General features: G+C 37.4%; 3 protein-coding genes across 3 annotated transcripts; all 3 read right to left on the bottom strand.

Annotated features, from left to right (window-relative positions):
- Positions 1-1,244: 1,244 nt before the first annotated feature.
- LOC122052587 (ER membrane protein complex subunit 8/9 homolog) lies at positions 1,245-3,895 on the bottom strand. The gene is made up of 5 exons (XM_042614177.1): positions 3,578-3,895; positions 3,353-3,499; positions 3,205-3,264; positions 1,521-1,687; positions 1,245-1,439 (listed from the first exon to the last, which is right to left on the bottom strand). Exons 1-5 carry the CDS (start codon positions 3,788-3,790, stop codon positions 1,409-1,411), a joined length of 618 nt encoding a protein of 205 aa, XP_042470111.1. The 5' UTR covers positions 3,791-3,895; the 3' UTR covers positions 1,245-1,408.
- Positions 3,896-5,236: 1,341 nt separating this feature from the next.
- Positions 5,237-7,842, bottom strand: LOC122050718 (ubiquitin recognition factor in ER-associated degradation protein 1-like). The gene is made up of 9 exons (XM_042611604.1): positions 7,816-7,842; positions 7,679-7,759; positions 7,453-7,477; positions 7,327-7,359; positions 7,094-7,215; positions 6,885-7,015; positions 6,529-6,752; positions 5,631-5,890; positions 5,237-5,329 (listed from the first exon to the last, which is right to left on the bottom strand). Exons 1-9 carry the CDS (start codon positions 7,840-7,842, stop codon positions 5,237-5,239), a joined length of 996 nt encoding a protein of 331 aa, XP_042467538.1.
- Positions 7,843-9,112: 1,270 nt separating this feature from the next.
- Positions 9,113-13,974, bottom strand: LOC122052586 (bZIP transcription factor 29-like). The gene is made up of 4 exons (XM_042614176.1): positions 12,782-13,974; positions 12,552-12,684; positions 12,387-12,471; positions 9,113-9,578 (listed from the first exon to the last, which is right to left on the bottom strand). The coding sequence occupies exons 1-4, from the start codon at positions 13,798-13,800 to the stop codon at positions 9,337-9,339; spliced, it is 1,479 nt and encodes a 492-aa protein (XP_042470110.1). The 5' UTR covers positions 13,801-13,974; the 3' UTR covers positions 9,113-9,336.
- Between the last annotated feature and the right edge of the window lie 464 nt (positions 13,975-14,438).

Here is a 14,438-nt window from a genome sequence, read left to right as displayed (position 1 = left end):
AGACGAAATTTAAATCCTTATTATTAAAAAAAGTCCATCCCATTGTTTACATCTCCGGGCTTAACTACTATTTTGTAGTTTTGTTTTGTTATGACATGAAAACATTTTCCATAGTATTGATGAAATGATAAGATGGGATGACTCAAAGAATAAACTAATACATGAATGAAATTATTTTAAAATCTATAAAAGTACATGTAATTAAATATATCAATGTACACGTATAAACTTAAACAATAAATTCAAATGAAAAACTCCAAATATACTAGCAGCGATTGATTAAAAATTAGATATGTAAATAAATAAATACAGGAAAATGCTGAGAAATAAACAATTGATTAAAAATTTTTAAAAATGTTTAATATGAAAAAAGAAACATTGATTCAGTCAATGTAATCTCAATTAAGTGAATAAATAAATACTTGATTAAACAAACAAAATATATATTAAAAAAAAAGTGCTATGAAATATGTTGACGAGCCAAAAGAGAAGCAGAATCGAACCACTAGCATCGGCCATAGGGCAAACAACCACCTCTCATACTTCTCCAGAAGATCAAGAAATCGACTAAGTGAGTTGGTCAAACTGAAAGGCCAAGTGAACTGGTTAGGTTGGTTGATCAAGACAAGTAAATTGGATCAAAATCTAAGCGAGTTAAATGCAGACGTGCATATGTTGGCATATCGGTCAGACACGGCCCAGGGCAACATCTTGCCCGGCTTCAGGTGTGGAAGATTTCCTAACCCTCCAGTCAATTTAGCAACTCTGACAGTAGCAATGCCCCATGAGAAAATAGCAGTTATTTGCCTCCTCTCAAGAGTAGCAACTTGCAAGTTAGAGATACACTGAGAACAAACACAGTTTGTTTATCGAAAACAAATCGACCAAGAGGGCTAATAATGACAATGGAGAAAGAATATAGAGCATGGGTGACTAATTGGAGATGAACATAACACCACTAACATGGAAATTTGTCGAAACAAACCAACCAAGAGTTTCAAGTCGATGCCAACAAAGGATAAACATGAAGCATGGGTTTAGTCACCCCAAAACTCAGCCATTTCAGACACTTTAATGAGTTGAAAGATTGTTTCCTGCTTATTAGAAAAAATAAATAAATATTGAAATCCACACCAAAATACTTTTTTTTATGAGCAGAAGGAAAATAATGGATCAGTGAATAACGATAATAAGGGAGAGAAGCACAATACAATTTCTTTCACGGGTACTAAGAATTACCAAGCTAAGGTCATTCGATCAGTTTAGTAGGTTTTTTTATTTGAGCATAACAGTCTTATCCAAAAGAACCAGATCTTCAAAAAATAACAAAGATTTGCAGGCATGTGAGTGTCTTTAAGGATAATATATCCATAACATACCAATGAAATTTAAGAAAACCCTACCACAACTAATCAAACAAGCCAGGATTCAGCCAGTCCCTGCAAAATATTAGATGTAAAAATGTTTAGCCTGAATAATTATGGTAAACTTGGCCAAAATAATAAAAAAGCAGTACTGACTTGCTAATGTCATCAAGATGGTCATCAAAGTCAACAATCTGCTGCCATTTTTCAGAAGAAATATAGTCGAACAAAACTATATTAGCTGTAGGCTCTTTCAAGGTCAATTGGTTGCTTCCATCGGATCCAGTTTGACGCCAACTTCGTGATGAATCCCTTGTGTATAGCTGTGAGGGTTCAGAATTTGAGAATCAATATGTTACCAAGAAGTTACAATGCTTACAGTTGGTGGATACTTGATCACAGTATGAAATACAATCAAGAATTCATGACAGAAATACATCAATAAGAAAACACTACCAAGGTATTGCTATAGTCTATAAACTATATTTTTGATTCAAGCTACACTCAATAAATTAAAAATCCATAAATTTACAATGTCAAAGTTATCAAGAGATTATAGTCATAGTAGACAGACATACACAACTCAGAAATGACAGCCATAAATACACATCAGCACTTAGCCTTTTATTTCAGAAAGTAAGATAACAGAGAGAGGACCATGCATCCAATTATATATCTTTTAATTACTTAAATCCAATTCAAACAAAATCAATAGAAAATATTTCCCACCCAGGGTTACATAGGAACATGGAACATGGAGACAAGTCACCAAGAACTCACATCTGATAGCATCACCCTAAAGGATCTCATCTAGAGGTTATGATAGGTTAGTCATCTTTAAAAATCATGAGATCAATGATATTTTATGCCGACCAGATTGGATACTATTTTAATGTTCATTCTTTATCTGTTTCATGATACTATGTTCTTGATTGCAATAGCTCTTTATTTAGATTTATGAAATTCGCGGTGCATGCTCATGCTTCTTATGTTATGAATTACACTTGTACTCGCATGTGCATCGCTATGTCATTGAGATATTATCCTACTTGCTTCTTAATTAAATAATATAGTTTATTGTTTGAACTCTTACCTTTTATATCTCATGTTTGATCATGCTCAGGGAACTGTATTGAGCATGCCGCCGATACATTGCAACTATTATTCCTAATCTTATTCAGGGAATTGTATTGAGCATGTCGCTAATCCGTTGCAAGTATTAAGATTAGGGGGATTGCATTGAGCATGTCTCTTACATGTTGTACCTATTAAGATCAGGGAAATTGCATTGAATATGTCGCTAATACATTGTCACTATTATTCCTTGTCAGCAGAGACTAGGATGAGCATATCTATATTTAGAGGATGTTAGCATGAGCCACGAAGAGAGATTGAGTGAAATTTCTGCAAGGATGGAAGATTATAACTAACACTTTATTTGATGTAAAAAAATACATGCTCTTTTGATGGATTATAAAAAAATTTATGCACGGTACAATTCTTATGGTTAGGTCTTACTGGGGTCTAATGCCTAGTCGATCGCATATTCAACATTATGTTGTTATAAAGACATGCTCAGTCATATCTTCAATCGAGTAAATGAAAAAGATGGACCTGGGCAAAAACGACGACCTAGTTTTATCCCTATACTTGTAAACCAAGATCACCGGAAGCATTCCTAATCACATATGCATCAACGTTACAAGAGCACATACCAGTAAGAATCCCATATTACGTCAAAAAAAAAACGCAAAATTATAGACGGAAAAGAGAATCTATCATGTAGTTAATTATCAATTTCACTACAATTACATGGTAATGGAGATCAGTCGATGATTACCTGCACAGCAGGATCCCTCCCCTTCCCAGTCTTCAGCTTTTGCAGCTTGTTATTATCCAACTAGGGCAATTACCACCGAACAAGTAAAGTAAATCAAGTAGAAAGAAACAAAACCCTTACAAGCTCAAGGACTGAAATAGAAACACACCAGGAGGACGGCAGCACGAGGGAAGTATCGGAAGATATGATCCCCTATCTTCTTGGCGGCGTTACCAAGCTCCAAGTCGTTGTGCCTCTCGTTGGCGTGGTAGTAACCGACGACGCTCAATCCCTCCGCCTCGAAGTGCTCCTCAATCTGCCCCCAGATCCCGATCCATAAGACGCCAGTGACGGAGAAAGAGGAAGGCTATGGGATGGGATAGGGAGAGAATACCTGGATGAGGGCAATCTCGAGGGCGGGTAGAAGGCCGATCTGGGCATGGGAGAGGGGTACGGCGTCGGCGACCTCGACGGTGGCAGTGGATCCGTCTTGGCGGAGGCGGCCGAGGAGAAGACCGTTGACGGCGGAGGAGGGGTGCTTGAGGGCGTGGAGGACGAGCTTTACGTAGGCGATCTGGGAGACCTCGTAACAGCAGTCCGCTGCCATCTCTCTCTATCTGGAGCGAAGAAAAGGGCGGAGGGGACGGCGATGAGGGGCGAGCGTAATCAACTTTTGCAACGCAGAAGAAGAGGGCGGAGGGAGACTTGCTGTGGATGCTCGGCCGGCGATTTGGTTTGTTCGGATCGAACCGGATGGCACGGTTTACGCAACCGGTTTAACAATTGTGGTTCTGGAATTGGATTTTACATGTATTCAAAGATTGAGAAGAAAATGATCACTTTTGTACAATTTCGTGAATTTCAGGCATCGTTTAGACGTTTATACAAAGATTATACCAGATTCCTCTTTTTATAAGTTTGAACTTCATTAAAGCCTGACTTAAACTTAATTTGTTTAAATATTATCAAATCAGTAGGGATCCTCTAGTCTGAATGATTTATTACCTGAGGATGCTTGATTTAAATAGACTTCATTTTTAAATAGATAAGGTCCATCTAAATCAAGAGTCTAAAAATATGGACCATCTTCTGGTCCGCAATTTACGTACCAGAAGATCTGTCCTCCTATCAAACTCTCGATTCAAATTTATTTTATTATTTAAAAATTTTATATTTTAAATTATTAAACTTGATAATATAAATTCATTTATTTTTTTTAAATTATTCATTTAATATGTTGAAAAAAAATTTATTGATAAATATAATTCATGAACATTAATGAGTTGAACACATATATTCAAACTTATTCATTTAATTGATCTTGTATATTTATGTATTCAAATTTATTCATTTAATTGATTTTATGTATATTTATGTGTTAAAGTTTATTCATTTAATTGATCTTATATATGTTAAATGAATATAAACAAGTTCTTATTAAGAGGAACGAGCTCCATTTACAATCCTAACAAATTCAATTTAGACCAATTGTAGGATCGAAAAAAATTTAAATATCTCCATAATAGTATGATATTGTCCTCTTTGAACCTAAACCCTTATGATTTTGCTCTTGGGTTTTACCCAAAATGTCTCATGCCAATGAAAATATCTTTTTTTTTATAAACTAATAATCTTTCTCATGTATTTTTCAATATGAGACTATATCTATAACCTTGCAACCCAATAATTAACACTTAGAAAAAATACTTAATAACTCTAATCAACTTGTCATTTATTTTGCAATCTTTTGAGTTTAGTTTAGCCTTTATTTGCCATTCTATAAAATTTGTATTCTTACCTATCAGATAAATACATTTGTTTTCTTTATGTTGACGTAATAAATAAATAAAAACCTCAATTCTCTCCACTATTATACAAAATTAAATGATCGATAGAATCAACAACTTTTCTATGAACCAGTTGCAAATTATCTACAAAATTATGAATCATTCACCTTTGCAAAACATCTATAAAGCAAGCAAGAGTGTTTTTATCCACAAGAACTTATATTGAGGATTAAGAATAGAAGTCTGAACTTTTAATGCTTTGCTGATCAATCTCTCAAGGAGTATTTCTTTCCAGTGAAGGCTTGGACCTTTGATTCTTCTTTCTTAGCAGCTTCTACTTTTTCTTCTTTGGAGATGGCCTACATACAATCAAAATTCAAGAGAAAATCAGATAAAAATTGTCCAAGGTAATTGTTTGATGAATTTGCAACTATATAAATAAACACAAATGTTTATAGTGAGAATATATGGGAAGGAGGTATATTTTTTACTTTTTGATATATGTATATATGTAAGGATTGATTCACAGTATGAATATCATTAATCCATTATGACATGTTCAATAAACTCTTGAAGCATTGGTATATATGTATCAATTGGTCTTTATTGGAAATATCATATAATAGAGACGTTTGCTCGGTCACAGAGTAAATTGTGCACCTTGTTCGGTTCTCTTGAAGCATTGTTGGAAGTGGAACTTGCACCAAAAACAAGCTTTCCCTTTCTTTGCCGCGAGGTACTCTGTGAAGCCGATGGCATTGATTGCTTGACATTGTTGATGGCAACACATCCTCTATCCTTCACTGTGGAAGCACTGGTCGAAGCTCTGTCCTCTGGGGTATTGCCATCTAACCTTCTTCCTGTGCCGGTAAACGGTGTGAATTTGTGATCAACTTCATCCTCTACCTGCACTTCCCCAACTGAAATGTCAAGAGAAATAAGATCAATGATGGTCAAGTAACCTTCATTTGGTCATCAATAAACAAATTGTCTTGGTTTTCAGTTAAGAAGGAAAGTAAAGAATTCAACAACAATTTAAAGCCTAAAACTGACAATAACATCTTACTTTCCATTGTAAGAAATGGAATATGAATCCAACCAAATAAAAAAGGAATACAAAGAATATGAATATCAACAGTTTATCTATATCAGTATAGTTGGATAGTTAAAGAGAGGCTTGCAACTTGTAGAAGAAGCCATGTGCAGGACTATAAGAATGTAAGCTAAATGCAATGAGATACTGAACATGACCACACTGCAGAGTAAAAGAATGCATTAATTTCGTATCAAAATCAGATTTATCTTCAGGTTTCAGTGAGTTTCTCACATGAACATTTGCTGAAAATTATCATAGTCAATTACGACACAAACAAGTGGATAAGTAGAATCCATGTGATGCATCTTTAGTGTATAAGATGATAAAAATGGGATCTCGAATCACACTTCTTTCCAATTAACGTAGGCTGTTCCTTTTCAAGGCAAAGAAGATCAGATCTATTGAACTAGTTAAACAAAGCATTTCAATAGAAAATAAAAAATAAGGAAAGTTAAACTAAACCTTCAGCTGGTGCTTTGCTTCTAAGGACTGGAGTTTCTTGTCGCTCAGGTTCTTTGTAATCAAGAGGAGGTGCAAATTCAACCTCACAGTCTGTCTCAACGATGCTAATTGCAAAAGAAGGCTTTGTTTCCACAATATCTATGTAATACTTCTTCTTGTTATATGATACCATGATACTGTCACCGGTTGTCAAACATGAGAAGGTTCTTAGTGTAGTTTCCAGGCTGCCTCAATAATTGCAAAGGAGAAAAAAGAGAGTTAATACTAAAAACAAACTACAATTAACATGTCTACTTGATACAAGGCTTAGGAATCTATGATGCAACTTTGAATCAGTAAGATACAAGTTTACTAACATGGCCTTTGGGTTTGAGATGTCCAAGAAATCTTTATTGTGGGGCTGCATCTTAACATACGTGCCCATGGGGAGGCTGGCATTTCTGACACGTACTGTATCTCCTACTTTTAGAAGTAAATTTTCCATCATCTAGAAAACTAAGAGGATTAACAGACTGAAACTTCATAAATAAAGCAGTTATTGTAGGATAGAGATTTTGGTGCCAACCCAATGTGGCATGTAGATCAGGCCTTCTTCTGCAGTGAACTCCAAAACGCCACAGTGTGAAGACCTGTTTGCAGCAACATTCGACAGCTCAAATTGCATCGGGTAGTCAATGTTTAGATAAGCTGAGGAATAGAAGTATCAGCATGATACAACTAGCAAATGGACGATGCAGAATACAAATGACAATCATGTTCTTCAAGTGAGCAAGAATTAACGAAATTGATCAAACTTACAGAGGTAATGGAGAGCAGAGGCAGGCATTATGACTGAAAAAAGGAGAGATCACGTAAGATAGCAAGAAAAAGCAAAAGAGCAAAGAATAAAACTTATCATATACAACAAGGTCTTCTAAAACATACGCTTCCCACCGGCTTCGAGATGTGGCTGCAGAAACAAGGAAATATAAGTACAGTGGACATTATTTAATCTACAACATGCAAGGAGATTCCTCCAAAACTAAACAAGTAGATGAAAATATGAATGCATACATTGGCCATTATTTAATTTCAACATTCGAAAATATGATCTTGGTATTAAAGAGCACAACATACCAAAAAAAAAATGAAGATGAAAAAGATCTCAAACCTTTTCAATTATAAGAGATGCAGGGTAACACCTATAACTGCGCTCAAACGAGTGTCCATGGTAATCATACCCTTCAAAATACTAAAAAAGGAACAAATAAAAAGAATCAGAATACAGACAAAAATGAAATAAAATACAACATAGGCAGAATATGTGACAAGCATCGAAGTACAACTGATGATTTATTTACTTTATGACCAAATATCTCACGTTCAACTATGCTTCCAATTTCTCTTAGTTGCTACAAAATGTCTCCTCGAGTTGTTAAAAAGAACTGATAATCCACATATGGAGGGATAAGATCCATATAGCCTACTCCAAATAGTTATTGGACATAGTTATGATGATGCTAACTATATTGATGATTATCGATACCATATTTCTTGGTACCTTAACATTTTCTGGTTTTGTTCATTTGGATTCATTCTTATCGTTCATAAAATAATGCACTGATCTACCATGAACACAAAATAATCTTTCAGCAGCACCCAAGAACTATTAAATTTACAAAGTATAAGGAAGTATCATTTAACGCAGAAAACAACAATTAACAGATGAAATAACCTTTGAACAATTCGTATTCCATAACACTGAAAGTATTATAATATGACGTACCATGGTTCTTAGATGCAAACAAATTCTCGAGTCTTTGAATATCCTGAGGAATGAAATTAGAGTTATATATATGCTAAAGTTAATATTTTGGTAAAATAAAAGCAGCATGAACCACAAACACACAAGCTAATGTAACAATTTTTTCAGGTGGGAAAAAACCTTATCCGAGTAAAGGCAGAAAAGGCTAAAGATTAGCCATGAAAAACAGAACGCCAAACATAAGAAACGCGAAAAATAACTCGATTGGATGCAAATGGCAGTGATCAAACGAGAAGATACCGCAGAATCAAACCTTCAGAGGAGCGACGAGATTCGAATCGACGGCGACGGCGATGATTCGCAAGCGAGAAACACGACGTAGTAGAAAAGCGGGGTCGAAGGGGTTATTTAAGAGCGAAACAGCTCCCGCGGCGGTTGTTGGTTGGCCCGGTCGGTCCGACGGCGACCGGGCAATTTTTTTTTACCGTTTCAATCTGATTTTCAGCCTGTTTTTTTTTTTAAAATAAAAAATAAAGAATTTTTATTGAGATTTTTTGTAATTATTTCCATTGAATAAATCGGTAATGTTTGAAGGAATAACTCTTTGTAATGATAATATTGAATGGGAAATTCTTTCGTAGAATTAGGAGTATCAAAAATAAAACCGATCCAAGAAACAAATCAGATATTTTAAAAATTAAAATACTTTTATGTCAATATCAATAAATATGAGAATATGAAATATTAAGATAAAAATAAAAAAATTATAAAAAAAATAGTTAAAAATTCCAACCGAAAACAAATTTGACAAACCTACAGCATAACAGGATAATTATTATGTTATGAGTGGCAAACCTACAGCATAACATATCATGAGGGAAACAATTGTTATATAGAAAGAATCCAAAAGAATACAGAAAAAATCACTTTGCCAAATTGTTCTAAAGATTTTCTTAAATTAGCTCTGGTATGAGCATATCGTCTTGCTTTCGCATATTGTAAATATTGGAACACCGAGTAGCCTAAAATTGCACCTTCTTCTTTGTCAAACCGGTTGGAGGCCACTAACATTTGCTTGATTCAAGCTTGGCGGCAACGTTGGTTTGATTTTGTTGTGGCATTGGAAGTTCATATGGAGAAACCTGTGAAGTTTGTGGAGGATTTTGCTGCTGCTGGGACCACAACTGATGCAACTGGAACATTTGAGGACTTGGTTGATACATGTTCTTTGAGAGCTGAGCTTCGTTGATCTCTCCCGTCGCGAGTTTTAGACGCTGGACTTCAGCACTCAGTGTCTCGTTCAGTGCTGGATGATACATGGCCATTTTGAGGAAGGGATTAGTTGGACAGCAACATAAGAAGAAGAAATAAGATTTAAAAAAAAACTTATTAACATGAATATTAACTGACCCTAAATAGGATGATTATGATCTAAGACATCATCTAAGCATACTTGAGAACTTTGAACAAATAATTAACAGTGATAGGCTAGAAATAGCAAAAGTAGCACATCTGCATATCCCAATTCATTTTTTTTTTTGCTAGTGTTCTTTTTAAATTCATGAAATAAAGAAGAGGTAGAAGGAAACCACTGTATGGGACATCTCGAGACATTAACTTCGGTTCCATGATGTTTAGCTGACATTCCAGGATTCAGTTCAGTATTTTAGTTGGAACATCTAGGCAAAATGCAGCTTAAGGAGTAGCTTGTGAAATTAAATGGTAAGCAAAAAATATTGTTGGAGTTTCTAGTTTGATATAACTACAAAAACCCAGGTACAAGGTAGGCTGTGGTGACATATATTGCTACGGTTGAAAAAGTGAGAAAACTTTGGTTCATCCTACGAAGAAATTCTTCCTAATCATTCATCTTTGGACAAATTAGCCAGACAAGTCAGAATGCAAGATCCTTAAACTGATGTTATCACTTTATATTGTAGTTGCAACTTGCCATTATGCTTGTCAGTTTCGGTCAAAAACAGACAACTTAACTTGAGGACAGAATCGAATTGCTAAAGTCAATTGATGACTCCAAAATGAAGATGGATTGCCCCCAAATGGATTACTTTTTGACCAAGATCTCAAACACTGAATCATAAGTTAGCTTCTAGAGAACTACTATCTAAGAAGGATGGATGAAACAAATTTAAAGGAAAATAACAGGAAAAAGAAAAGAACTTTTACAAAAATATTGAAACTTGATCATACCATGAATCATAAGAGTGAGACAAAGGAAATAAAATTAGAAAGAAGAGTTTTAGAAAATAATGAAGTTTCTGAAGTAAATCATATACTTTCCATAAAAACAACCATCTATGCACATGTGTCTGCTAGTGGAACAGTTAGAATTTAACTGGAAAATGAACTGTAGGAAATCCAACCTACTAAATTATGCATCTAACAGAGATAAATTGACTGAGAACAAATGGAAAAAAAAAATAGAAATGTTTTGAGAGGATATGTATTTATTTTTTAAGGAGAATAGGGATGCACATTTCTTTTCTCAACAAGTTCATGGCATGGAGTAACAAACAAGAACAGCCCCCAAATCATGTTACATAAATTTTCATATAAACAGTGAATGCAAAAATCTTACAAGACGGCTGTTTTCAATTGAGAAAAGATACATATATTATACATATACTATAACCTATACCATAACAGCTAAAACAAAGAATCCATGTAGATCATTTCAAGATATCTAGAAACTAATTTGTTCAGAGCCATGTCATTAGTTGCCAAAATCAAACTCTTCTAATCAATTTTTTATAACTACGGCAAGAAGTATGTGAGCATCGATAGCCTGCAGGGATAATTCTTGTCACTATGATTAAGCAGGGTAACTCATTTCAAAGAAATTTTGGGATTTTTACCCATAAAAATGGAACAGACATGATTAGGGGTGATCACGGATCGGGTTGGTTCGGTTATTGGGGTAAAAAACTATCCGGCCTTACTAGATCAGATAATGCAAAATCGGGACCTACATCCGGCTCTATATCCGGCGGTTCTTATGTTTCAGATATCCGACGGGTTATCAGTTATTTGGATATCCGACCCTATATCCAATGAAATATAAAATATAAATATAAATATAAATATAACAAAAAAAATAAAATTTTTTAAAATAATAATAGACATTACTCATTACACGTTATAGCAGCTAATCGGAAATAACTATTACAACGTGTAGCAGCTTATCGGCAGTAGTTACTACAACGTGTAACAGCTTATCAACATTAGTTGCTACAAGTAGGGGTGATCGGATCGGGTTAGTTCGGTTATTGGGATAAAACACTATCCGGCCCTACTAGATCAGATAATGCAATATTAGGACCCTACATCCGACCCTATATCCGGCGGATCATTTTTTTCGGTTCGGTTTGGGTCGGTATAAGCGGGTTGGTCGGTTTGGCGGATTGACTGCTCACCCCTAGACATGATAGGCGACGAACTTGTATACTTATATCTCTACCACCCAACTTTTAGGTTCTTATCCTCGTCAAAACATGGAGCAGATATCAGATAATAGATAGAAAAAACACAAGAAAAGGCCATCATTGAATCATTTTCTCTCCCAAGTAAACTCACCAATAAAGAGGGAGAGATGATGATGAACACAATGGGCGCTGATATTAAACCATTATGAGAATATGAGAGACAACAAGAACAATACTCATGTGCCGGCGTGCATCACAAAACAATGGGAAAAATAAATACAAAATATTGATGTAAGATAGGGATCAAACATCCTTGGTTTTATATATCAACTTCTTAAATATGTTAATAATGGAAAAATACACAGGCCTCGGCAACTAAAAAAATATGTTAGCCATACTATGTATTGTTTTATAGAAGCAATTCATTTGATGATCACACACCCACATGACAATGGAATAATTTAGTTAATCACTCTCAAAAAGTGCATCAGAGAGAACTATTGGTAAATTTCTTTGTTCAAACTTGATGATAGGGTTAAACTCTCAAGGGAGACATAATTTCAAACTGATATCTCAACCACTACATGATCCTCTAGTCCTATGTTGTTAGAAAGATTTTTTCTCCCCGCAAAGCATATAACATGTTGAAGCAAAATAGTTTGACATAAAATTACCGTTTTTCAGATGTGCTTGTTGCTCCATGGCTTGTAGACGTAATTTCAACTCATGGTTTTGACTTGCAAGTCCAGCTGAGTCCCTCTGCAAGAAGATGATACTACAATCCATCAAGCATCTTAGAACATATACAGATGTTTATCAAAGATTACTAGATAGCACACCTGTTGTATGGTCAATTGTGCCGATAATGCAGTAGCCTCGTTTTGCAAGGTCTGCACCTTATGTTCCAATTCTGAAATATAGAGCATTTTCCGCTCCTTGGATCGAGAAGCTGAAAGGCGGTTAGCCAAAATTCTAAAATCCACAGCGTAGATGTTAGTAAAAACAAAAACCAATAAATGTGCTTCGATAGTTAAGTTGAAAACTTGGCCTTTGAGCTATGGAGAATCACCTCTTCACTTTTTTAGGATCTGCTAAAGCCATCTCTGCAAGCTTCTCATCTGCCATAATCTTCTTCATCTCGATGCTGTTAAACTCGCCATTACCGAACTCCAAACTGAATGTATTCGTTGTCTTGTCCATCGAGCCTCTACGAGAGAGCTGTCCCACAGGCGAAGGTGGAAACTTTGACGACTCGTCGCCAAAATGCAGCTTGTCTGTGGAATGGTCCATGGAGAAACTCCTTCGATGGCGCGTACTCATTGGCGTCAGATCCCCTGAGGCGCTCCTCTTGTTCCCTTCTTTCCTATCCCCACCGCTCTCATTGATGCTACTCTCCGCCTCATTCCCACTGCTATCAGCCCCGCTCGTCCTCGTGCCGCTCATCCTGCTGCAGTCTACCAGATCCCCGTGCCTCTCCTCCGTTCCAGAGGAGTTCAACTTGTCCAATCTGCCCATATAAGCGATGATCAAATCGTCCACCGCTGCCACTTCGGACTTGCAGCGGTTGCCAGTGAGGGCTACCTCGGTGACGCCGTTGTCCACTAACTTAGGGCAGGGCACAGGCCTGGGCGCCGGGGGCGAAGGTAGGGGGAGGCCAAAGGGTACGCCACTATGGGAGCGGCGGTGCGTGCGGAGGTGGGGAAGACCACTACCAGGCGCCGGTGTACGACAGGCAGGCGTCCGGTCGTCGACCAGCATGGGGTCAACTAACAAAGGCGGCGGCGATGGCGTAGGGATAGTGAGGTGGGGGAATGAATCACAGCCAAAGGGCTGGAAAAGAGATCGTGAGTGAAATGGGAGTGCCACCGTCGAGGAGGAAGTCAGGGAGGGAGGGATCGGCGGAATGCCCGGCCTTTTGGCGGAGGCGACGGCGTCGGGACTGAAGCTGAAAGCGAAGTGGTGGAACGGCTGAGAGAAATTGGGTCGATCCAATGAACTAGGAGGCACAGATGATGACGACGACATGAAGGCGGAGGAGGCGGAGGAATGATTTGAGCGTTGCGTCAATTCGGTGCCGCTCTCCTCCATGTCTTACTTTTTTTTTTTTTTTACCGGTTCCTTTTGCCGTCGAAGGGGGAAGAGAGGAGGAGGAGGAAAGAATATCTACAATGGTGGTGCAAGGAGAATCCGAGAAGAGAATGGCCGGCGGGCGGCGGAGGAGAAGCCGAGTCCGCGGCGGAAGAGCCGAAGTGAGAAAGAAGAAGACAAAGCAGAAATAGGGAGCAGCAGCTCCGTCGTCGTCGTTGCCGAAATCGCTGCGTGACTCGTGTCCACTCTCGCTTACTTTTGCGCGCCGAAGCCAGACGCGCAATCTTCCACGACACGGTTCGGATGATCAGACGGGACCCACCCGCCTTCGGCCGTTGTCCATTGGTGGAAAATGTTCTGTCCTGATCTCCGCCAAGCAGCGAATCCTTGTTCGCAATCCTGCCAGGGTCCTGTGAGCACGTCTTTTGTTCCGTGCGGAGAAGATTACCCGGGGCACCTTCTACGCGTGCCGCTTCTTACATTCACCGCCACGTATACCCGACTTGAGCCACCCTCCACAAACACATACGGTCCCCTCAGTGGTCCGCCTTTCACGTCCATTAGTAATACCGGTACACTTTAAGGTAAGAGTTCATCAACTTCTAAAAACATATGGAAAATCTCATCGCGTCACCTCG

The sequence above is a fragment of the Zingiber officinale genome, chromosome 3A, assembly GCF_018446385.1.
Source record: "Zingiber officinale cultivar Zhangliang chromosome 3A, Zo_v1.1, whole genome shotgun sequence".
NCBI classification, from domain to species: domain Eukaryota; kingdom Viridiplantae; phylum Streptophyta; class Magnoliopsida; order Zingiberales; family Zingiberaceae; genus Zingiber; species Zingiber officinale.
Note: the sequence above shows the minus strand (reverse complement) of the source record. Positions and strands in the feature narration are given on the sequence as shown.